This window comes from Tenebrio molitor, chromosome 1, assembly GCF_963966145.1.
Source record: "Tenebrio molitor chromosome 1, icTenMoli1.1, whole genome shotgun sequence".
NCBI classification, from domain to species: Eukaryota; Metazoa; Arthropoda; class Insecta; order Coleoptera; family Tenebrionidae; genus Tenebrio; species Tenebrio molitor.
Genome location: NC_091046.1, coordinates 11903538 through 11930172, shown reverse-complemented (window position 1 = coordinate 11930172; position 26635 = coordinate 11903538). Strand labels below are relative to the sequence as shown.

Here is a 26635-nt window from a genome sequence, read left to right as displayed (position 1 = left end):
AAAAATAAAAATCGACCTGTTTCGGGATTTTGTACAAATATCACCTATGTCCAAGTTAAGAATTTTATTCCAGTTAAAGTTTCCACACTGTATATCATCTGTACCCTAAAATGTTTGTGTTTGTGGATAAAGTAAAAGTAAATTATTTTAACAGATCTTGTATATTTCTGGTATCGTAAGTTGAAAATTAAAATGGAAAAACCACAATGTAAATGTTTTTTTTTCAATTCAACAACCTTGAAGATGCTTTCGTCAATATAAAAAAAAACGCAACAAGTAAAATTATTTAAAATTCCTAATTTTCAAAACTGTAACCAAAAAAAGTAGAAATCTATTTATTAATTAGGTATTCATTACATAATAAAGAGAAGACAACAAAGCAAAGAAACAATACTTTGTATGGTATCACCGGCGACGATTAACGGTTCATACTTTAAAGTGCAATCGAAATAGCCTCAATCTATAATAGCTCAACGACGGCGATAGCCCACACAATAAATTTAAATAATACATGATATGCAAAATGCTCGACAATCGATACAACCAATGCTCTAACAAATTGTTATTACCGTACACTTATGCATTATCATTCTTTTCATTGGCACACAAAAAGAAACGATATTCTTGTGCAACAATTCTACACAGCCTGACGATCACATTTCATCGTGAAATAAGATTTAAAATCATGTCGATACGTTGCAACGCCGACAGAACATTCTGTATAGTGTTCAATGATAGAATTGGACCTCCTAGTCGTTCAGTAGTTTGGTTGTGGGATGCACAGACGGTTCAGGTTATACCGAAGATCCTGAAAGTTGGCGCCGGTGATTCCAGCGACTTAACAAATGTTCAGTTTTCACAAAAATAGTGCAGGATGAGAATTTTTGATTGCAAATGGTGCTTCAGTTTCGTCGGAATTTTGATCATCTTCTGTAAGTTTTTTTTTTTTAATTTTCTATTTCAATAAATATGTACCAAAAAATTAACACACTTCGCTTCGTCACAATCAATTCAGATGGATTTTTAATTGTCACACATTATACCATTTACCAAATGATTTTTGAACGAAGTTGCCTCGAAATGTGTCTCTTACTTATTAATATAGTTAATCTACAATTTTTCTTAGAAGAATTTCGTTATGTTAATATACGATCGCGCAAGATTGCGGTGAGTCATTGGTATAGTTTTTGCAGATGCGCCAATAACATAAACTCATCATTGTATCATACAAAGCAGGTACCATAAATTAATAAAGTAAACAGAGGTCAGTAAACCAGAAGATGAAAGTTCTCATGATAACAGTATAAATCCACCGCAAAACCACGTTTTGGATTCAAATAATTGAATGATTTAAATAAAAAAAAAGCTTCCGTATTTAGGTTTTAAGTATAATGAGCCAACATTATCCGTTGCTAGAAAATATCACTTTCAAAGATCACTTTAAGAAAAGCAGCTAATTCCATTAGTCACGGGAGATGCAGCATGATTCCTAAGTGACCATCACCTTTCACTGTCGGAACCAAAGTATTTTTTCTGTAATTGCTGTGACAATAGCAATTATTCTCGATCAGATCCGATGTAAAGTTTTCACGCTTTTTATTTATTTGTCACATTTAAATTGGAAATAATAAGGTATAAAAATAGATAAATGAAGCGTACCACGTTTAATAGGTCATATTTTTCAACAGCTGTCTCTGCTTTTTGTTATTTTTTGGTTAATAAACCGATTATTACACAAATTCGTGGGTTACTAAATTTCCGATTCAATAACTCGACAAATCAAAAATAAAATGTTTTATTTGTTCGGGGAGGTGGTGATTGTCGTAGGTACTTATCTCCTTTGTACACTGCAGTAAACTTTTACTGTTTGTTGCATAAATTTTGTTAAACATTATTTACACCATACCACATCCGTTTTCAAATAGACTGCAACATCGTGAAACTTTTACAACATTCCGGAAGGGTTGGGCTTTTGGCATTTTCTGTGAAAAAACACTTCTTGTACATTTTGAAGACTATTAATAAAGTAAAAATGTTCTAATGTTGACTGCAATTCTTTATTTTTCTATTAAGATCTATTTTAAATCAGAGATGTCAAGTTAATCCAATAGTTTATGTTAGTTAAGAGGACGGCATTATAATGCTTTAGGGGATCAATGAAAATAGGAGAGATATTTTAAGTAACTAACGTGTTGATTTAAGCCTATTAGATTTATTCAATTTATCTGTCATCTATCATTGGCGGAAGAAGGATAGCATTTGCAAATGTCATATTAGTGCCACCACATATATCTTAAAATAAATTTATAGGTGCCAAAATAAATCACTCGACAATAACAGTCAGTCATGACTAGAATAAATCCACTTTTTCAGCCACAATAATTATCAGTGCATGCAAGTGCATGAAATGTGATGATGCTAGGAATTTGTAAAAATAAAAACAAATTTAGGTACGAGTATATTGTAAATTATTCCCTCGATTGAGGTGAAAAATTAGAACTTCAAATTAATAGCACACTTTGTCAATAATTTCAGATATTTGATTTGATTTGATGTATTCTAAAATACGTATGTTGAAAATATGAACAATTTCTGAAAATATTTTTTTCATTTTCATTTTTCAAAATGATATACTTAGTGGTTATAAAACTGAGTACCTTCTCATGTATGTAGGTATACAATCAGCTCGTCTTCGTTACGTATGTTACAAAAAATTGAAGAGCCCTTAGACAACTGTTCAGTGTCTTTTTTAAATTGTCTAAGAGTCTCTCGTCCTTTATTCATTATGATTGGTCATTACAAATTGAATTGTTCTGTTGAACTCTTTTTAATGAAAATAATTTTCGTTTGAGTTAAATCGTATTTAGATTAATGTATAATGTAAATACGTGATTAAAGAAGATTGAAATAATGTAAGATCCATAATTTTGGACTTGAAGCAGCATTATCAGAAATTGAAGTTGTTTAATTAATATTTAGGTAACCAATTAGGGTGAGTTTGGTTATTTTAAAATATATTTGTCTTTTAGAACTTCGGTAGGTACGTCATTGAATAATTACATAGTATGAATTTATTGGCTGAGCAGACTTCGCCAAAATAATATTAGTAACGTGATGGACTGTCATCTTGTAATGAATGATTCATTGCAAAAGGTCAAGCAAATGAAACTGCGGCGAATCAAATTACATAATATCAAAAATATAATTAATTGTAACTCAAAACAACTAACAATTCTCTTCTTCAAATATGTAAATACATAAACATTATATTAACATTAATTACTTATGCACTTAAATATCGGGTGTTTTTTAAATTTCACCTCATAGTAGGGGTTGAAGAGTCCATTGTGAACGCACTATACAGGTTACGGATCACGGATCAGCTGTTTAAATCTTACGTTTTACACAAGCGGTGCGTTCACAATCGACTTTTCAACATCTACTATGAGGTGAAATTTAAAAAAACACCCGATACATTAATAAAAAAAAAAAAAATTAAAATATGCTTTTGCAAGTTAATTTGAATGTGCTCTAAACTACATAAGATTATAAGATTAGAGAAATAAGGCATTGCAAAAAATCAGCATTACCAATATGGCATTTTAATAATGTAGACAAAATTATCAAGCATTTGTGTATGAAAGTGTAATTTTTCAATGAACTTTAAAACCTTTATTAAAAAGAAAACTATTTCTAATATTATGGTTTTTCAGGAACTGGTGCAGGTTTGTTAATATCAAAAGAACTAAAAAAAAGAAAAAAAAAGTTTACTTGTTTAAAAAAAGTTGAAAAATAATGTCTTTAGATTGTTATTTATTAGTATGTAGGTTTGTTTCCACGGCTTCTTACAAGCATTTAAAAAGCTTGTTATTTATACAAACAGCTTACAAGAAAAGATCCAGTCTATTTTTTCCTCAATGTTTGTCGCTACAAATCACACTGTCAAAAAATGTAATCCTAGGTGCTTTATTTTTCCTGAGTAGCATAAAATTTATTTTGACCTTTCTAACAACACAAGATGTAGAGACCAATTTTATATTTCAAATACAGTGTAGAATAAAATGATTTACATCTAGTTACCTTTGGAATTTTTGCACATGTAAATTTTCCTGTGCCGCTCTACTTTTTTTTCGAAGTGCCGAACTATTAGTTCTGTCAATAAATGTCATCAATCGAATTGACAATTGTTACAATTTACATACTAAATTGAATTAACAAACGTTGGTGGCCACTTTCAACACTAGCTGTGACTTGCTTTTGTTAGCTCCTTTTTAATTTCAACTTTTTTTAATCTCAACTTTGCATTCATATCATCCCCTCGCAATAAATCACATTTGGAATTTGGATATATATTTTGAGGTTAGGCTTTCTTTTTTTTGTAGAGCGGCATTTCGTATTTTTACAAGGGTAATGCAAAGGTAACTAGATGTAAATCATTGTTGTTTGAATGATTAAATATCTAAGGGGATAAGCTTTTAGATTTATTTATTAAAAGTGTTTGTTTTTTATTAATTTATATTATTCCACACTGTATTTTTTTGCGCAAATTAAAATATGTTATGACTAGACAGTTTTGTTTATCAGAAAACATTTAAAAATTGGTAGTCAATACGCTTTTACTTATGTTACTACTAAATAGAATGTTGACAGTGTTGACACTTATTTTTCAATATAATTTTAATTGATTCGCTCAAATTCCTGAATACACAAAGTCCAAAAAGTTAATTATTTGAGAAAAAAAGCATCTAGAAATCTTATGCAATGTATAAGCCAGCTGCCTGTTTTATTTGGACGGATATCTCAGAAAAAGTTTTCTCAAAACAGTGACAAGTGATTTTACAGCTCTGTCACGGTAAAACTGCATAAAAAGTAATTAGGTATTTTGGAAAAAAATCGTTCAGATGAAAATACGGGGTTTCGTTATTAATCCAATCAGGGAATATGATATTGCTGAAAATTGTGTATTTAGGGTTTACTCTGATTTCCGTGTTAAAAATGTTACTTATATAATTTTCATGCAAAATAATAACATTTACTTACCAGTTGTTCCGAAAACACTCTCATTTGATGATTTTCACTTGTTTTCTCAATATTAAAATATAGCATTGAAGAAGAAACCAAATCACAGTATTGACAACTAGAATCAAAAACATCTTCTAAAGATTGATTTCCATTTTATCCAAGTTGTGGGGAGTTTTATATCGAGTTAAAAACAACTCAAAAAGTTGATTCCAAAATTACCCAAGTTGTGGTTATGGAGTTTGAAAATGATTTTTTTTTTTTTAATATTTTTTTACTTCTTCACTAACGCAAGCATACGAGGGTGGTTCATTATTAATTGTGTCTGACTAGAAGCAAAAAACTATCAATATCGAAACAATTTTATTCTCAACCTAGTTGAGACACTAATACACAATGGTGCAGAATTATTTTTACGGCTTTAGATGAATTTTTTTTCGTTTGTACTTGAAGCCACACATCTCCGTCATCGCTGCTTTATCGTTCGGAAATGGGCACCACAAAAATGCTCTTTTCATTTTTTAACAAACAATTTCTCGGTTATGAACCTTCTGTATGATGGAACAATAAATGATGCACCAGCCTCGTATTTCGATTTCCTTTCCGTTATTTGAATCTTGTGGTCACACAAAAACTGTCATTATTTGCAAAACTATTTTTAGCAATATGTAAGAACACCTTTTTATTAATACAATTTAATGCCTATTTACGTTGTAAAAAGTGATAAATTTAGATTGTAAATTAACATCGCTCGTCAGATTACATTATGTTCATTCGTGTGCAAAATGACAAAGTAGACGCCATAACGCTTTTTATCGTAATTTTTAGGACATTGACAAATCAAGCTTATAAATCTGCTAAATCACTGCTATAATAAACAGAAAAGAAGCGATTAACCCCTTAATAGATGTCGCATAAAGTTCACGGCTGTGATTCAAAACCAATTTGCAATATGCGTTTTTGCTGTTCTAATTTAGTTGTCTCTGTGTTAGTATAATATGTTATTAACCAGTGATTTAGAAATTGACAACAGCACTCGTCAGTAGGTGATTTCAATCCACCACAATTACTTCTAATTACTAGGAGATACTTGTAATTACTCCTACTTAAATGTCATGCATCGAGTTTTATTTAAAACCGTTAACATGCATGCAGTAAACAACTCTTACTGAAAAGATCATTTTATTACTTCATTATCTGGCGTAACTTAATCTTCGAGACTGTGATTTGTTTTAAAACCCTTACAACACATAAATCTTCTTCTATTTATAAAATCAGTAACAAAAAGAATGATGGGAAGCTCCCGAGGCATTGAAAATACCCATCAAAAAAAGACAGCGTTATTTTTAACTTATTTTACACACCTTACATTTTTTAAATTAAATAATTAATATTGCATTAAATAGAATGCTTTAATAGTTGACCGCAAACTTTTTTTTTGTGACAAAATTTCAAATTAAAGCCAAATCAAAACCAATTTCATCTTTTTCGATAAAGATGAGACCTTATAAAATACCTTCATCCTTTTTTTGTCCTCAGGGTAGGCCATTTTTAAATTTTTCAACACTTTCTATTCACTTTTCCACAAAGAACGTCAGAAGACGTCAACTCCATTTACATTCAATTTCACGTAAAAATCACGGTTGCTAAGAAAACCTAGTTACCTTTGAAAAATATGACATGCGAATTATAACCAAAAAAGTCGGCTTTTGAAAAAGTGAATTCGTAATTGTGCAGTTATAGAGCTATAAAATATAGAAAACCCTGCTGCGCTACCTCCTGCAGTGTTGGTACGGTTGGCTTCAAAAAAAACGGGAACTGTCAGAAAAAGTTCTGTCAGATTTTATTAAATTTTTATAGTTTGAAACGGCTTTTTAGAATTTAGGTTAAAAAACTGCACTTATGTGTCAGAAATACTACTGTCAAACAAACACAAATTGACAAATTAAATTTCCATTTCACATTAGCTCAAATTTCATTTCCCGTTTTTTTTGAAGCCAACTGTAAGTGCAAACAATGCATGTTCGAGGTTGTTTATACATCAAAATATCATTAAAACGTCAAAATCGCAAGAATCGTTAATTAATGAAAAATAGTGTATTAATGAGGTCCATTAATACTATTTTAGACAAAATTATTCATTAATATTGAAATTAACAAGCGGTCAACGGAAAATGCTTTTATGCACCGACTGTCACTAGATAACTGTGAAATTACTTGCGCAAGTAGATAAAAAGATAATACCTATTAAGATGCTAATGGTGACGGCTTCACAAAGACTTCTGGAACTGTTCACTATGTTTGGGCAATGGTATGTGACTTAAAATATATAGGTAACATTGAAATGAGATTGAAATAAATTTAACAGTCGTGTCTCATTCTTATTTTATCGTGTCAAATGTGTAACGTTATTTATTGTTATATGTATACCTACATACCTACAACAAAGTCACTTTTTTCAGGTTGTCACTATTGTAGCTGTAAAAATTTATCACCGCATAAAGAACATACCCATAAATCAAGCTCCGCATATCTGAAAGGAGGTAAGTTGCAAATAAGAAGACGTAATTTTATTTAATTAGTTTTAGGAAAAAAATAGTTTATTATTTTACGAATCATATTTTTCGCATTTTTGTAAATTTTATAAAGTTCCGATGTTTAATATTGGCCAATTTTTATTATCTTCAACCACAGGTTTTCAAATAAATGAATTTTTATTGCACAAAAGTCAACGTGTTAGACATCATTGAAATCAGAAAAAAATTCTCTTCCAGAATATAAATAAATATACAGGTTGACTGACGAAAAACCTTTGACGCTGTATCTTACTTATTCTTTATCCGATTTGAATAAATGACACATCAAATGAAATATGTAGTTCGAAAAACACTTCATTACTATCCTGTCTATTTTTTGACAGACGATAACCAACTTTTTTTTTTTTTTTCAAATTACACTATATATTTTTTATTCGTTCTTATAAAGAATGTTCTTCTAAATATTCGTACATTAAAAGAAAAAACAAAAAATGTATTTTAACTGAAAAAAATTGAAAATCAAAAATCAAGTACCTAATCAACAATACAAAATATATTCTAGTTGCCCAAAATTTCCTCAATGCTGTTGCAGACACTGTGGATACCTTCTAGAAATGCCCACCTTTGCATTCAGTAAAAAATTTCAACACTGCTAATGGTATCTCATCCAGAAAGTTGCATATTTCGTTTGATAATAAATAATATGATATTATTTTTTGATTGAGACTGCTATCAATAAAAAAGGGACCCACTAGTCCATTCTATCTCCAAAAATGCCACACCACACGTTAACACTAAACCGTCTTTGGAAATTTTCTTCCACAGCAACATTATTATCAAACTGTTTTGACAAATGAATATTCAGAGCTTACTTAGTCATTTCGAGCATTTAGAACAAACTTCTCTCTTGTTTATTTTGGTAACTTGATTTTTAATTTTGTACATTTAGGTACTCTTTAATTTCTTGACTTTTGTTAAATGAATAGGTACAGTGTATAGTTCTTTTGCATTTTTATATTCAGAAGACAAATCTCTACAATACTGAATAAAAAAAAATGTACAGTGCTATTTGAAAAAAAGAAGCTGATGTTCATCTGTCAAAAACTGGACGCAAGAATTTTTTTATTTAGTTGGTATTGAAGTGTTTTCAAAATTATTTCATTTGATGTGTCATTTATTCAAATCGGATAAAAAATAAGCAAGATACAGCATCAAAGGATTTTCGTCAGTCACCTTGTATGTTTCCATTAAAAAAAAAAGTGACACTTATTTGATATAACAGTTAATGTTGAAAAAAATAAAAAACAAAGCCGTTTTTTAGTATTTTTTTAACCATTGTATTGCTTCTTTTGTTTATTAAAACCGGACAATACATAACGGAGATACGGCTCTCGGCGTTTTTTAGGAAACAGCCTGTATGTACCTACAGGGTTATTCCAAATGATTGTAGTGGAAGTAGGCCATGCCCATGTTATTACATATTTGCCGCTTTCATGTGAACTGTCAGTTTTGTCGCTGTCACTGTCATTTTTTTAGGTGAAAAGTGCGGTGACGAGATTTTTATTTATTTTTGTTAAATTAACGATTGAATCCAGAAATATTGAGTTGTTTTGCACCCAATTTAACTCCCGTGTGTGAACGGTGTGTACTCACTTATTCACATCATTTTGATGTTTTTTTATGTGGAGCGGCAACCATAAATTTTACATTCAGTTTTCACGCCTACTTCGACTACAATCATTTAGAATAACCCTGTAGAATAAATACGACAAATTTTAAATGTCACATTTTCAGGTTAGGTTGTTAGTTAAATCCTACCCTCACAAATTTTGTTTAGCTCTAAAACCGAATGTATTTGCAATTTGTATTGAAAAATAGAAAATTTTGGTGTTTATTAACTGTGATAGAACGAATATAAGCAAGGAACGAAAACTGGATTAAAAGCCCGAATATAGCGCCATTAATGTCAAAAGTGACAGTTAATAATAAATTAAAATTGAGCATCTGTTTCAAAAAGGCGGCACAATAATATTTTTTCCAAAGCTGGCTTGACCCGTCAATCATTTAGATACCCTGTATCCCAGAACTGCCTCCCCAGAGAAAAAGGGAGTATTTGGGTAAATGTGATAATCTGATATTTAAAGAAAAAAAGTTCTATCTCAAGCGATAATCGAGAAAAGACATCCTAAACTTGACCAGTCAGCACCATCAAGGTAAGATGACCACAATTTTGCGTTACCGGGGTTTAGAAGTTCTCTATTCTCAAAATTCCAAGTAAACTTTTCGTTGATTGTTGCGATATCAATAATAATTTTTGCTGTCTAGCAACCTGTCTGATTTTTTAGTAGAACTTGAGGACGAGCTTCTGGGATTGGTGAAATTGAAAACTTTATAATTTGGTTATGTGAGCTACAGGAAAATTTATTTTAGTAATCTTGGAGCCTCTTTTACTATCGGGACGTGCCTGTTTTCTATGAGGCGGCAGCTACTGGATATTTAATCATAATGGGTGATTTCACCTTTTAAATATGCATCCAGCAGCTAATTTTTTAGTTTATACGTATAACCTTCCTGGTTGTTGATAGTATTGACACTAACATGGAAAAGGACATTTTAACAACCCGGATATTCGTTTATTGTTGTAAAAGAGGGTGTTTCATGTTCATGTCAAATGCTTTTTGATGAGTAATTTCAGACTTCTTTAAAAAATAATGAAGCTCATGATAAAGAAGACCTTACGATAAAGGTACTAAGACGTCCCATATTGGTAAAGAAATGGAAAGACAGTCTCAATGCTGATCTACTTTGTCAAGTTAATGAAGAATGTATCAGAAGTAGATCCTAATACATAGTTCTTGTTAACATTTTTATATTTTTAATTTTCATCATAATTGAGCATTTTCATTTTTGTCGTTCACTCTAATTAGCATACCACTATTTTTTTCTTTAATCTGATGATTATTTACCTAATACATACAGTGCGTTCGTAAAGTTCGGAATAAATTCGATACAATTGTATTAGGCATTCACGATTTTTTTGGGACCGAGTTGGCTATGATTTTTTCTTTTCATGTTGGACTAACTGACACAGTGATGCAACGGATGCAATTTTTTTTTTCTGTCAGTGTCTGTTCGACATTTTCTTGCCACCGGATTGCCAGATTTATTATTTTAATATTCGTAAGAAACTAAATGAAGTATGTAAAAATAATTTAAATTTCCGTCAAAGGAACAGTCAAAATTGCCAAAATAATTTTATACGATAAAAAATTTCTATTAAACGATTTAATTTAATTTAAAAAGGACAGATCAGATTTAAGAGATCCGGCAACAATGTACCTATTCAGAAAATATAACCCTAAACTGAAAACAACCTAACCTAACACAAAAAGTGTCAATTTCCTTTAGGGAATTTAGTTATTACCGAGGTCCTGCCAACAAAATCACTATATGGTCATAGCCAACTCGGTCCCAAAAAGATCGTGAATGCCTTATAAGTACCGGGTGATCAAGAAGGACTGTTTAAGTTGGCAGTACAATTAAGAAAATTTTTTAATTCGGTTATTTATAACACTGCAACCGGATATGTTTTGTTGGTTTATTTGACAAATATCTGATGTAGGTATAGCATTAACAACGACAAGCCATCAACAACCGAAAGTTACTCCTGTTATACGATTTAAAATACAATTCAGTGTTACCAACTTAAACAGTCCTATTTGATCACCCCGTACATATATAGTCAAAATTTTTTTATAAACAATTGTCAGTGTCAAAATGAAGTAAAAAACCATACTGTACCACCCTAAAATTTGGACATATGGACCAGCTGTATAAAAATTTGACACCAAATCATGGTTAAGGTTCACTTCCCGTACCTTTCTTCCGTGAATTCATTTTCAAAACAAATTTAATGAGAAATCAGGAGAAACTTTTTCGAATTTGAAATAAACTCTCGCTCGTTAGGGCGCAGGCCCAGTTACATAAAAAAAATGTTGACACTCAATGTGACCAAGCGTATTATCATGAAAATCACAGTTTGGCTCACACCAACAAGACAACGTTTTGACAATTGTTTATTAAAAAAATTCAACTATAGTCGTTTTCAACGACATCCGTGCTGTCAGTGTCATTTTTAATATGTTGGTGCAGATTGTACACAAAAATTCATAACCAGTATTCAGAGTATGAGCAAATCCTAGTTAAAAAAATGTCAAACAAGAATTTAAGGTTATGATAAAAGAAAATTTATATTTGGTGAAACATCAACAACAAACAAGAAATCAATCTTCAACTGGTATAAAACATGGTTAAGCTAGGTAAGTCACCCTCGGAATCCGAATGACATACATATTTTCTTTGTTTTGTTGAAAATGATAGAAAATAATTTGAATTTGTCAATTTGCCGCGTCAAGGTAAATTGCCAAATTATGAAACTCAAAATTACTAAACTGAAACAGCACGTGATGCCAACATACTTACATATTGACAGCACGGATGTCATTGAAAACGACTATATTAATTTCTTCCAGAAAAATCCTCGAAGAGGTCAACTTTGTTTTTAAAAAGTGCATGTTGTACAGTACGTTATTTAAGTTGACAGCTTGTCGTCTCCTAATCATGACGTCATCATTAATTTTTTTTGAATGACAACCCTCACTTTTTTCATCTTTTTCTGGTAGACCTTCTTAGTACTTAAACGACTAATGAAAAAAATTGATACCTTACATAACAATTTTTTTGAGAAAATGACAAATTTTACTTAAAAAATTTAACTTAATTTTTAATGTAAAAGTTGTAATTGACCTCAAACAAAATCAAACAAACATCTCAGGTTAACAATAAAATTTAGCGCAAATGTTGAAATTGCCTCCCGCCAGCTATTTGGCACTAACCGACACTTTGTACACTGCGCTCAATAATGTGAGGGCTTATTTGTTCCGTTTCAGTGCGAATTCTCTACCGTTCTAAATTGTTTGGTCGATTAAAATAAACCTTCCTTTGTAACTAAATCAATTGAAAAAAAAAAATAAGTTAAAAATTAAATTAAATTTTTTGAAGTAAAATTTGTCATTTTCTCAAAAAAATTGTTATGTAAGGTGTCAATTTTTTTCATTGATCGTTTAGCTAGTACGAAGGCGTACCAGAAAAATAAGAAAAAATGGGGGTTGTCATTTAAAAAAATTATGGATGACGTCTTATTAAGAGATGATAAGCTGTCAATATAAGCAAAGTACTGAACAATATGTATTTTTTTAAAACAAAATTGACCTGTTCAAGGATTTTTCTCAGAAATTAATACAGGGTGAGCAACAATAACTGTTACAGTTGGCAAAAAAAAAAATTACATAAAATTTTCAAGACTGTGAATTGTACCTACTTCGGTTTGTTTTATTGACAATTTTGACACCTGGTATACATTTCAAATTTAAACGTCTTGGTTTTTGTAATCTTTTATTAATAAAATGGTTTTCTCGTTGGAACATGACATAAAAGTCACCAAAAATCACCAGAATTTATTGCCAACTCAATCAGTATAAGCCATTCACGATCTTTTTGGGACCGAGTTGGCTAGTGATTTTGTTGGCAATACCTCGGTGATAACTAAATTCCCTAAAGGAAATTGACACTTTTTGTGTTAGGTTAGGTTGTTTTCGGTTTAGGGTTATATTTTTTGAATAGGTACCTTGGTGCCGGATCTCTTAAATCTGGTCTGTTCTTCTTAAATTAAATGAAATCGTTTAATAGAATTTTTTATTGTAATAAAACTATTTTGGCAATTTTGACTGTTCCTTTGACGGAAATTTAAATTATTTTTACACATTTAATAAATCATTTCGTTCCTTACGAATATTAAATTAATAAATCTGTCAATGCGGTGGCAAGAAAATGTCGAACAGACACTGACACAAAAAAAATTGCATCCGTTGCATTACTGAGTCAGTAAGTCCAACATGAAAAGAAAAAATCATAGCCAACTCGGTCTCAAAAAGATCGTGAATGCCTAATACTTGTTGCTCACACGGTACTTACAGTTTTATCGAATTTATTCCGAACTTGACGAACGCACACTATTTCAAATGTTTAATAAAAATCGATCCATTTTTCTTCTTCTTTGAAAAACGATAACTCCAAAACAATTGGTTTCGATTATGTAGGTACATTTTCCAATGAAATTTTATACGAGGAAGTTATGGTAAAATTTTGCGATACCTCACAATCAGTACCTAGTGAATTAAATTATAAATATGACAGGACACCCACTGGGTTGTCGTAAAGCACTAAATTTAGATCTATTCGCGAGAATGGCGAACGCTACACCCGAATAATCCAAACAAGGCGTGATCGAACATTTTGCAAACCCTGTCACATCTAAAATTTGATGAAAATGGACGTTTGAAGCAATAGTTAGCACTCTTCAAATGCAGCGATCAATGAGACTCTTTTCGTCAAACGGTCTTAAACAGGACGCTAATTAGATACGACAATAAATCTCAACCTACCCAAAACAATAAAAATACCAAAGCTGCTAGAAAATAACGCTGTAACTTTTCCCAAGCAGCAAATTCATGCATCTTGTATTTTAACAACCGCATTTGTATAAGCCTCACAATAAAACACATATATTTCCAGGATTTATCTAAAACGTAGGTTGCACTTACGTTAAACACGTTACAGCACAAGACTTTGTAACGTGATACCATGTAATGGTGCATCTAATTGTAGGAAAGTTGTGAAATTGCGGGGTGTGGGTGTAACTCACAAAAAAACTGGCAAATGTAACTGATTCATTCAAGTACAGAGTGACCGTTTTGAAATACGGCAATGTTAGCATAAAAATGTCATTGGCATGATATACGTGGGATTTGTCATAATTTATTCAGAAGTGATTGTCCAGAGTTGCTACATATGTTCTTCTCTTGATGAGATAACCAAACCTTACGTAGCGCACATTTTCTTTTTCAAGCGATTTACATTTTGTGAGAAGCAGGAAAAACCGAATAAAACGCACCGCCGCCATTCCGTTTTGATTTATAAATCTCGGATATTCCCTAATTTGGCGATGTGAATATAGACATCGCCGAAAACCGACTATTCTGACAGTTATCGTTCATTGTATTAAAAAATATATCGTCAACTGCCACTAAGATGTCGTAATTAAGTGTTTTATACGTTGCAGAGGCGTACTCACAAGATGACAACCCAAACGCAACACCTTCACAATTACTTCATCTGAAAAAGTGTCCACCCGAAATTAAAGCGAAATGCGAACAAAACTGTATCATGAAAAACAACAAACCCATTTGCAAATGCTTTCCTGGGTTTGTTATGCGTAACAAGAAGTGCGTGGGTAAGTGAAAGAACGCGCTCAATTGCCAAGCGGTCATGTCCTTGTCTTCAGACATCAATGAATGTCGACTGGGCACAAGCGGATGCGACAAGAATTGCGTAAACCTTCCTGGATCCTTCAAGTGCGTTTGTCCGGAAGGTTTCAAGTTGTTACCGGACGGAAAAACTTGCGCAGACATCAACGAGTGCTTGTTGAGGAATGGTCACGGGCCCTGTCAAGACATTTGTAAAAATACGTACGGCTCGTATGTTTGTAGTTGTCGAAATGGAACCCAACTATCTCCAAACGGACATTCTTGTATTGACGTAGATGAATGTGAAGACTCAAAGTCTGGTTGTTCCCATGGTTGCATAAGCACCCACGGAAGAGTGTATTGCACTTGCCCTCTGGGTTGGGAATTGGGTTCCGATTGGAAAACTTGTCAAGGTAGAGTTTTTGATTATTAAGTGATCTTGCACTGTCTTTTCTGAATTGTTTTTTGCTTATTTTGAGAATAAGACAAATCGCAATATAATTAAAGTCCATTAAAAAATCAAAAAACCATCACCTGTTGCTTTATTGCTAGAATTTAAAAAATTCTAGGTAGTTATTTTTTCATACTACATATGTTGGTGACTATAAATTATGACATTTATTTGAATTTCGTTCAAATTGTTTTATTATTGCTTAGCAGGTTTCATTTATTTATTAGTTCTTATTATTTTTACGTAAGCATGCCCAGAACAGAATTCACACGAACCCCCGATAAATTTGAGTAATTTGACACTTAACCTCAAAATTACAATTCTCACCAAATTCTACACTAAACAGCGTTGCCGATAGTAATTATCGAGGAAAATGCGACGTTGGTGGTTTTTTTATTTGACTTTAGAACAACAACATCAAGTCACAGTTTTTTGCAGATATAGACGAGTGTGAAGACAAGAAAATCAGAGAGAGTTGTATTAACGGATGTGTTAATACGGTAGGGTCTTATTATTGTGTTAAACATGGAAAGGACATCATGTCCGATCAAGCTGTCGAAGAAAATGAAAATGACGATTACGAAGGCGAGGATGACTATGGAGATGAAGAAGATTACGAAACTGAAGATGATTATTCAGATGGAGACGATTACGAACAAGAGAATGACAAAAATGTGATTAAAGGAAACAGTGTTGGTAATAATTTACAAGATGCACAGACCGAAAATAAGACTCTTGATTCTGAAAAAAAATCTGAAGATGAAGACGGGGGCGCCGACAACATTCCAGAATTGCAGTTCGAGGACAACGATGAAGACGATGAAGATTTTAATAATAATACCATAAAAAATACAACTCAAGATAAATCAAACGGTTCTAACAAAGAAAATGATAAGAACAACGAGGAGGAAGCGGACAGAAGAGTTGTAGAAGTGATAAGTAATATCAGCACCAATAAAGAAACAAATGTCACGTTAGATTCAGAAAATGACGAATACGAAGACGATGATGATTATGACGACGCCGAAGAAGAAGATGATGATGACTATGATGAAGAAACTTTAACAGAATCTAACAAATTTATTACCACCACTGTGGAAGTGCCTACAGTTCGTGACACGGAACCACCAACAACTACACAAAAAACCACCACTAGCACATTTACAGTTGTCACAGATATTCCCATACGAGAAAACGAAGATTACGACGAAGAAACATATACTGAGGCGATTACCGAAACACCTGATGAATCCAATTTGGATTCGAGACCAAGAGGATTCACTCCTACACCAGAACCTGTCGTAACAACGACTGAGGAAGAACCCACGACTGTACACCATTATGACGAAGATGACGAGGAAGACGATGAAGATTATGAAGATAGTGATGACTACGATGACGACGAAGACGATGAAGATTTTTATTCCAGGAGATGTACTAAGGGTTATCGAGTGAACGACAAGGAAGAATGCATTGGTAAGTAGTACAACTGAGAAGGACCCTTTTGCTCTTTCAATTTCAACACAGTTTGATTGTTATTCATTGTTAGACATCAACGAATGTGAAACTGGTACTTCTGATTGTTCTCACGGCTGTGAGAACTTAGAAGGTGGTTACAAGTGCACTTGTCCTGACGGATTCGAAGTAACCCCGCCCGACTTCAACACTTGCCAGGACGTCAACGAGTGCATTTCCAATCCTTGCGGTTACAAATGCATCAACGAACGAGGAACATTCCGCTGCCAATGCCCTGAAGGATACGCCCTATTCCGCAACAACAGCTGCAGCAAAGTAACTTGTCCCCACGGCCACACCATCATCGACGACGTCTACCGCTGCATTTGCACCAACGGTTTCATCCGCAGCAACAACGACGTTACTTGTGACGACGTTAACGAATGCAACGGTGAGCACGGATGTGCCCAACGTTGCGTCAACTCGGAAGGTTCGTACTCGTGCGCTTGCGACCCCGGCTACGCTCTAGACGAGAACAAGAAAACTTGCAGCGACGTCGACGAATGTTACCAAGAGGTTTGTTCGCAACACTGCGAAAACTCGATAGGCAGCTTCCGTTGCTACTGCGAGGAAGGTTACGAGCTGGACCAAGATCAGAAAACTTGCATTGACATCAACGAATGCGAGCAAAAACACTTCAACTACTGCGAGCAGCTGTGTACCAACCACGAGGGCGGCTACGAGTGTTCTTGTAAACCAGGTTTTCGATTGTTACACGACGAAGCCCACTGCGACGATATTAACGAATGCGCGATAGACCACGGAAATTGTTCTGACACCTGCACGAATTTGGTTGGTTCGTTCCAATGCACCTGCAGTGAAGGTTTCCATCTAGACGTGGACAATCGCACTTGCGTGGAGTCTGATCCTTGTGAGGTGGACAACGGTGGATGTTCCCACTTTTGTGACAACGTCGACGGTGAAGCTGTTTGCGGTTGTCCCGAAGACTACGAATTACAAGGCAAGACTTGCGTCAAAATAAATAAATGCACCATCAACAATGGTGGTTGCTCTCACTTCTGCGAGTTCATCGACGACGAAGTTAGCTGTTCGTGTCCAGAAATGTACGAACTGAAGAATAAGACTCTCTGCGTCGAGATCGATCTTTGTTTAGAAGATAACGGAGGTTGCTCGCATGTCTGCGACTTTGTTAACCATTCAATTGTTTGTTCCTGTCCCGAAACTCACGACTTGCACAATAAGACTCACTGTTTCCTTAAAAATCCTTGTTTTACTGAAAACGGAGGTTGTTCCCACATCTGCAATTTCATCGATGAGGAATTATCATGTAGCTGCCCGGAGCGCTACTATTTAGAGGGCAAAATTTGCTATAAAGACGACCCTTGTTTAGTCAATAACGGTGGATGTTCCCATGAATGCTACACTGACGATAATGGAGAAGTTGAATGTTCTTGTCCTGAAGGATACAATTTAGACAATAAAACTTGTGTCGTTCAAGATCCGTGCGAAGTAAACAACGGAAACTGTTCTCATCTTTGTTCTTTCATTCACAATAAAGTACAATGTTCATGTCCTGAAGAATATCAATTAGTTGATGGTACCGACTGCGAAAAAATAGATCTCTGTCAATACGACAACGGGGGTTGTTCCCACACGTGCAAATTTATAGATGATGAAGCAGTTTGTTCTTGTCCCGTCAATTATTATTTGAACGGTGACGGAAAGAAGTGTATTTTGGTCGATCCTTGCTCAGAAAATAACGGAGGGTGTTCACACATCTGCAAGAACGCCAACGGAGAGGCAGTCTGTTCCTGTCCCAAAAACCTTAAATTGTCTGATGAAAAATCTTGCGCACGAATTAGCTTATGTTCCGTAGAAAACGGAGGATGCTCGCACGAGTGTGTCGAAGAAGGAGATGTGGTGTACTGTTTGTGTCCCAACGGTTACAAATTGGAAGGTAAAAATTGTGTGCTCGATGACCCGTGCCTCACCAACAACGGCGGTTGTGCACACTTGTGCATAAATGTTGACGGTAGGGCAAAATGTTCTTGTCCTGACAATTACAACTTGGTCGATGGGAAGTGCGTAAGAGTGAATCCTTGTGAAGTCGATAATGGTGGTTGCTCCCACGAGTGCGGATACGAAGATGACGAGGTTTACTGTTTGTGTCCGGATGGTTACCGATTGGAAGGCAAGAATTGCGTTCTCGAAGATCCCTGTGCCATCGACAACGGTGGCTGTTCGCACAGATGCACAAACGTCGACGGCAAAGCGGAGTGTTCCTGTCCAACTCTTCACAATTTGGTGGGGAAAAAGTGCGTAAGAGTGGATCTGTGTTCCATCAGGAACGGGGGTTGCTCCCACGAGTGCGTATTCGAGGACAACTTGGTCTACTGCTTGTGCCCAGACGGTTACAAATTGGACGGCAAGACCTGCATTCGCGAAAATCCGTGTGCTGTGAAGAACGGAGGATGCTCCCACGTGTGCGAAGCTGTTAATGGAAAAGTTGTTTGCAAATGCCCACCAGAGTACGAACTAATCGACAAAACCTGTTTCCAATTAAATCCTTGTCTGAGTAATAACGGAGGTTGTTCACACACGTGTATCAACAACAGGGGCAACGTCAAGTGTTCTTGTCCGCCAGGGTACAAGCTCAACGATAAAATTTGCATCCGGGAAAATCCCTGCGCCAGGAACAACGGCGGTTGCTCCCACAAGTGTGGGATTATCGACGGACAAGCCCATTGCTTTTGTCCCTCAGGATACATCCTCAGACCCAACAAACTCATTTGCAAAGAGATCAACGAATGCCAAATACGCAGAGGGGGTTGTTCGCATGGTTGCAAAAATCTGCCAGGCTCTTACCAATGCACCTGTCCCAACGGGTTCCGCTTGGGTTACAACAACAAGACTTGCGTCGACGTCAATGAGTGCCTGGAGAACAACGGTAACTGTCAAGTGGTCTGCAAAAATTTCAGAGGCGGCTACAAGTGCGCCTGCAACGAGGGGTACGTTCTGCAGGAAGATGGAAGATCTTGCAAGGCAATCACTTTTACGGATTGTCGAGTCCCGGCCGCGCCCGAAGGAGGGATTATCAGATGTATTAACACGGATTCTGACAAAGGGAACTTAGTCCCGGTCGGGACAAAATGTATGGTTTGGTGCAACGAAGGGTATAAGCTTGTGGGGGACTCCATGCGGATTTGTCAGAGTACAGGAATTTGGGGATCCTCAGAATCGTACTGTGTCTGTAAGTGTACAAGTGTTTTTGAAGATTTGTATCAATCAAAGAGTTTTAGCCGCTGCTTGTCCCAGACTGGCTCCGATTCACAACGGATGGCTCATGCCAAGCAACTGCAATCACGGATACACCTACTCTGGTGAAAAATGTCAGATATATTGCAAGAGGGGCTACAAGCTGCGCGCGGGATATCAAGTGCTTTCCTGTCGTGAGAATTTGACCTGGGAACCGGCAGAAGCAGTCGCCAATATTCACGACATTTGTACCAGAGGTAGAAGAACACTTAATCGTTACTTTAGATTTAAAATATGTTTGCAGATGTTTCGCACACCTACATTAAATGTCCCGGTGGTGGTCAAATTACTTACACTTTACCCCCTGGACAACGTCACATGTATGCCAAAATACCCCAACCAGAAACAAATGTTAACTGGATGAGGTACGTTTGAAGAATCACAAGTATGCTGTACTAATTGTGATGATGTCGTAGAGATGTAAAATCGGAGCCTAACTGGGGTATGCAGTTGGGTACGATACTGCCAGCTGGAAAAACCCAACTGACATTTTACGCTGAAGACCCTTCGCTTGGTTCCAATACGACATCTTGCAACCTGATCATTTCCATATTAGACATAGAAAATCCCAAAGTGTCGGGTTGTCCTACAAACATGGAATACACCCTTCCCAAGGGTGCATCCAATCAACTGGTCTTTTGGAAGGAGCCGCAATTTACAGATAACGTTGGTGTCTCAACTCTGTATAAATCCAGGGTACGAGTTTACTCTTTGTCGTACAAAAAAGTAATGAGTCATTGTAGGAACCTGGTACCACTTTTGGACCTGGTTTGCATCATGTCAATTACGTGGGAAGCGACGAAGCGGGGAATAGAGCTTTCTGCCACTTCACTGTAGATATCAAGGGTGAGAGGTATTGTTACAAATAGTTGGGTACTCATCAGATGAATTATTTTAGAGGAGATTGAGGTTTCACCTTCCAATTCTGTAGCATCAAATTTAGAACGGAGGTCAGATAAATATCGCGCAGTACTTATTTGTCCAAGTGGGGTCCAGTACATGTCGAAACCACCAGATTACTATAACGTAAGTATCTGAGTCTTGTGGTGTTGACAAAATCTGATTAAAGAATTTTAGAATCAAATTACAAGCGAAGCTGGGTGTTATTGGAGACACGTCAGGGTGACGAGACCTATGCAGCCTCAAAGCTACAAGATACCGCCACATAAGATCCACAGTGAAAGTCGATTGCCTCCTCATTTGCGAACGAAACATAAGTATTTCGACTGGTACGACAAATGTTGTTGATTTTTGTTGTGTCAAAAATTTCTGAGTGTTTTATTAGTGTCATGCGTATTATATCCTGTGCTTAGTAACTGCCAATAGTTGATGTTTTATAAATGTGTCACTGTAAGACTAATATTGATACGTATTCTTTTAAATAAAACAAAAAATAAAGACAACTATTTTTTAATTACAATGGTAAACGAGCAAGAGGATGACAGTTTTGAGCTGGGGTCTGTTACAGAAAACTGTACATTGTGACGTCCTTCTCTTAATTCCCCTTTTAAACCCTTGGCCCATCTAGGGTAGGATTTAACCATTTTCCACCGGGTGTTAGTTCGAGGGGGAGGAAAAGTCACAACAACTGATTCTTGTCCTTGTTCCAAAGATAACTCTTGATCAGGCGGACATTCCAGTTTTGGGTACGGTGCTTCTGCAATCACAATATTTTATTATAACAATAATCAATTTTGTTACAAATAAGTACTTTTGCAAAATCCTTGCTTTTTGGTGATCCATTGACCAGAAATGCCGCAAATGTATCGTCCTTCTCCAACGAGCTTGAACCCGACAGGACACTCGAGATAACACTTGGTTCCTGGACTATTTTTTATCATCTTTCGTCCGTTCTTGTCGTAAGTGTCGTAAGGCGAAGAATTATTTCTGAGACAAGTTATAAATCCATACTGGGGTGGAAATAAGGGAGGACATACGGGGATTTTTCTTTTTTGCAAAGATTCGTCGTTCTGGAAATCTTCTTCGCAATAATATGACCCTACCGTGTTTACACATCCACGTGTACAGGACGCTTTGACGGTGACGTCTTCACATTCATCAACGTCTGCAAAAAAATTAAATAAAGATAGGCGAAATAGAAAAAATTGACTGCACCTTGACAGGTTTTGTAATCCGACATTAGTTCCATCCCTTCTGGACAAGAGCAAAACGCCCCAACTTGAGTGTTAATACATTGATGGGAGCACCCCGGGCTTGCTTCGTTACACTCGTCGATGTCTTCGCAAGAGTGGTTGTCGGTGCTCAGTCGGGTACCATTCAAGTGTGAACAGTCACAAATGTACGAACCATATGTGTTTGTACAAGTGTCTTGGCAAGGTCCGTGACCATTGCGAAGATGACATTCGTTAATGTCTTGGCACGATCGTAAATTTTCTGACAGTCGCAGTCCCGCAGGACAGTCGCAGTAGAAAGCGCCTTGCGTGTTTTTGCAGATCTCTCTGCAGCCTCCATTTTTCACTCGACATTCGTCAATGTCTGCAAAAATGAACCGACCATTCACTTTAACATTATTCAAATTTCCGCTGAATTAAATATTTTATGTACGTCTAAAGGCAGGCGTTGTGTGAATTATTGCGTCAACTCACCTACGCATTTCTTGCGGTTTTTTGCCAGAGTGTAGCCTTTTAAACAGGAACACTTGACTTTGCCTCTTAGCCTGCATATTTGGGAGCAACCTCCGTTATTTATGCTACATCGGTTACGTTTTTTCACACGCTTGGGATGGTCATCGGAAATTACAAAGTTTTCGCCAAGCTTCAGCCCACTGTAATCATGAATTGAGGTGTAATTATTTTGAAAGAATTTTTTTAGTTCTTCTTGTATCTCGTCCGCGTTGAGTCGGATGTTTTTGAAATCTTCTTTTTCATCAGTTTCATTTTTGTGGTTACTTAAATTCGCCATTAGGTTTTCATTTGAATCGAAAGTATTACTCCTCATTACACTTATTGTAGTAGTTTCCAGAGTGTTATTGCGATTTTGTTTTTTCTTCTTCCTGTTCCTTCTTCGTTTCTTTTTTTGAGCTGCTACAGTAGTCTCTTCCACAAGAGAAGAATTAGTCGTTTCACCTTGAACCAAAATGTGTTTTTTAGTCTTATATTTTCTTCTTCGTCTTCTTCTGCGTTTTTTCATTCTATCCCTGGGATTGTCTTCAATGGTGTTACTTAGAGTTTCAAGCTTTTCAGATAATATTAGTTTTTTGTCTGTAATTCCTTGTTGGCTAATCGAATCTACCTTAATAGAACTTAACGTTAAATTAGTATCTGGTTGCAATGGTAATATTATTTCATCAGATGATGTCCTGTTGTCTTGAGTTAGACAGTAGACTTCTAAAACATGTAAAAAAAAACAATTTCTTTGTTAAAATCCTGTTAAATTCCGACTGCTTATAAAAATAAAGTATCTACTAGATAACTGCTCCACATGTTTGACAAGACATTTAATAAATTTACATTTTCTTTATAATTTATTCTGATGTGATAGACACTTGACGCCTACATTATCATGACTGCTGCATAAATCAATACCATATGAATAGTTTGTCCATTTTTGGCAACCAATCTGGTTGATTTATCATCTACGAAAACAAAATTTAATTTATAAATTCGTTCCACATTCAGAACAATATTTTGGTGGAAATATATGAGTTTGGTGAATAAAACTGACATTCCAATTATCAGAGTCAAAAGTTAAGTAATTACTACACTGATGCAGCTGTGTTTAGCCTACTTATAGCATTCCTCAAATCAGATTATTTTTAAGTACTGCAAATTTAGATGAGTTATATTTTCATGTGTTCCTCGTCACTGTTAAGAAGAAATGAAATGCTTTATATGTAAATGGACGTACATTTTATTAAAATAAATGGGTATAATGTTCATTAAGTCAATTTGTTTTAGCAACCGTTAGCCTCAAGATATGTATCACACCCACTAAAAATGTAAATTTATAATTTATGTGTTTAGTAATTTGGACAACTATATTTTATTATGCTCCTCTGTTATAAATGTTTCTTGTAATATTTTACAAAAGACGTGTAAAAAGAAGAATAGTGTTGCTTTCTGTAGGACCACTAACGTCACCGTACTCGCTAAAGTCAAAGTGATTTAATCGACAATAGACATATAATAGATCTTAATAGTGGCATATTTAAATTGCTTCAAATAATAATCATCTACATTTGTTATAAATAATTTTAAATTGTTATTAATTGTTAAAAATGTGTCTGTTCTGATACAAAAATGGATTTTAGCAATAACACCACTTTATCATTTTTAATTGCTTGTGTTAATTAGTACCTACCTACGTAGTACACATGTTAAAAACACTCAATTCGGGTAGAAACTAATTTTGCTGATGCTAATATTGGATTGAAAACTAAATGTATGGATTTATTATTATTTTCTTAATTAATACATAGGTATATTGTTTGTAGAACCTGTTTCAAAATTTTCATAATGTTTGCTTGTTTTTCACTAATTATGTAATATGTAAAAATTAAAGGGCCTTACCTATTACACAAAGGAAATAAACAAAAACTTGAATTAGCCGATACATAGTCTTATTAATATGTTGCGCACTGACTCGAAGAAATAGGAACTGAACACATTTCACAGTAACGCAGCATCTAATGTTGCGACTAAAAAAGCTTACAATAACATTTTAACTTGTAAATTAAAAAGGAAAAGGAAGCACATTCTTGCCATGATAAGCTCACTTACTTGTAATAAATAAAATAAAACATCCGCAACGTGGAGCGTTGTTAAAATCTATAACGTTCACAGGATATTTTATTGAGACACTGAAAAACTAGTAATAACTAAAATGTCGTTATTGTTTTGCGTTTCTCCTATAAAAAATTGGAATGGCTAAAATATTTTATCTTTACATATAAAAATATTTGATTTATTTTATTGCTTTTAAAAATATCTTGGCTGCAACACTCAATATAGGAACGTAGCAGGGGTAATCTAAGGTCCACGTATTTTAGAAGCAGCCACATTTTTGGAATTTATCCTTACATTTGAAATTTATTCCATACCATCCAGTTCACTTTTTAATTTAATTTTTTGAACTTTGTAGAAAATTATTTTATTTATTACATTTATCTTTTATTCCTTTTCTTATTCACTTTTTTAGAAAATTGCAAATGAGAAATTTGAATGCTCTTTTAATTATCTCAAATAAAATATAACCTACTTGGTTATTTGGCTTCTTATTTTTTAAGTTTTAACATAATAGACAGATCTTAGAATTAACTTACCATTTACCGAATCCTTGATAAATCCTACAAAAACAACAAAATGGCAGAACTGTTATAGACTATAAGGGTAGGTACTACTGCTGTTATGAACAGGAAATAAGTTTAAACAATCAGTGATGAAGGAAGATAATTATTTTTTATTAATCATTAATAAGACGAATTAAACAAAACAAATCACCCAACTGTAAAAAAATACAAAAATAATTTATTCAATGAAAAATGAAAAATACAATTGATCCCATTAATAGGATTATTAAAATTTACAAGAGCAACAATATTTGCTTTTAAATAAAGCGCAAAAAGTATACGCTACTCTAGCATTATTTGCTTAAACAAGGTTATCACAAATGTTTCTGATATCGCAATATGCTATAGAATTTGTCACCTACAAACAGTAAGTAGGTACCTATTTTAAAAAACCTAATGAAATTATAGGTATGGTCCCTAAAAACAAGGGGCTTCTAAATGTAAATTAGATATGTAGATATCACACATAATTAAAACCACATCACCCTATAGCGGATTTTTTTGTTCACTTAAAATCTTATGGAAAATATACCTACTTGGTTACTCTTTTTCGTATTGATCAGGAGGACGTGGTGGGAGTATCTATTTCTAAATATATTATACAATAGTCATAAAATTGAAAATTAATCAACGTTGCACCTGCTGTGTGCCGTGGCTCCATTCTGTTGAAAATATTCAAACTGACCTTCATCATCAAGTTGAGTGATGAACGGTTGCAAAATCAAAATCTCTACATCTCATACCGTTAATGGTCTTGTTAAAGATCGGCCCATGCACTCGACCACGAGAAACAGTTAACCACTCTTTTAAACTTGTGCCTTGTTAGAAACTGTGGTTTTCTGAAGATCTGATTCTGACATACCTATTGCCAATTAATACAAACACACGGATGGAACGACACTTTACCACAAAGAAACGTAGATTTCAATAAAGTGTGATTACTTAAATTATTTGAAATCATTTGCATTATTCATTGGAGATCATTTGAAAAAAATCTTATACGCTGCTTATTCTATAAAAATGCATATGCAATCTTGTTTTAACATTTGGGAAGTGCTAAGAGGTACTTCCGACTGTTGAGACAATCTTGTTAAAAATCTTTGTGAGGTTTTTGTGAATTCTCAACAACTTTTTCGGATACTGAAGGCCTTCCAGTTGATTTTCC

The 26635-nt window shown here is 34.6% G+C and overlaps 2 protein-coding genes across 3 annotated transcripts; one reads left to right on the top strand and one right to left on the bottom strand.

Annotated features, from left to right (window-relative positions):
- Window positions 1-615: 615 nt before the first annotated feature.
- On the top strand, window positions 616-21565 carry LOC138122297 (fibrillin-1-like). Of its 2 annotated transcripts, XM_069036456.1 has the most exons (12): window positions 616-932; window positions 7482-7562; window positions 14737-14907; window positions 14959-15333; window positions 15810-16847; window positions 16921-20097; window positions 20147-20359; window positions 20407-20527; window positions 20579-20858; window positions 20906-21008; window positions 21061-21188; window positions 21240-21565. In XM_069036456.1, exons 1-12 carry the CDS (start codon window positions 875-877, stop codon window positions 21408-21410), a joined length of 5916 nt encoding a protein of 1971 aa, XP_068892557.1. In that variant the 5' UTR covers window positions 616-874; the 3' UTR covers window positions 21411-21565. The 2 variants fall into 2 exon arrangements, with proteins under 2 accessions (XP_068892557.1, XP_068892558.1); XM_069036457.1 differs by lacking the exons at window positions 616-932; window positions 7482-7562; window positions 14737-14907 and having other exon boundaries at window positions 15195-15333; window positions 15800-16847.
- Window positions 21557-25031, bottom strand: LOC138122298 (uncharacterized). The gene is made up of 6 exons (XM_069036458.1): window positions 24902-25031; window positions 24692-24819; window positions 22769-23509; window positions 22278-22658; window positions 21874-22227; window positions 21557-21819 (listed from the first exon to the last, which is right to left on the bottom strand). Exons 1-6 carry the CDS (start codon window positions 24922-24924, stop codon window positions 21566-21568), a joined length of 1881 nt encoding a protein of 626 aa, XP_068892559.1. The 5' UTR covers window positions 24925-25031; the 3' UTR covers window positions 21557-21565.
- Window positions 25032-26635: the final 1604 nt, after the last annotated feature.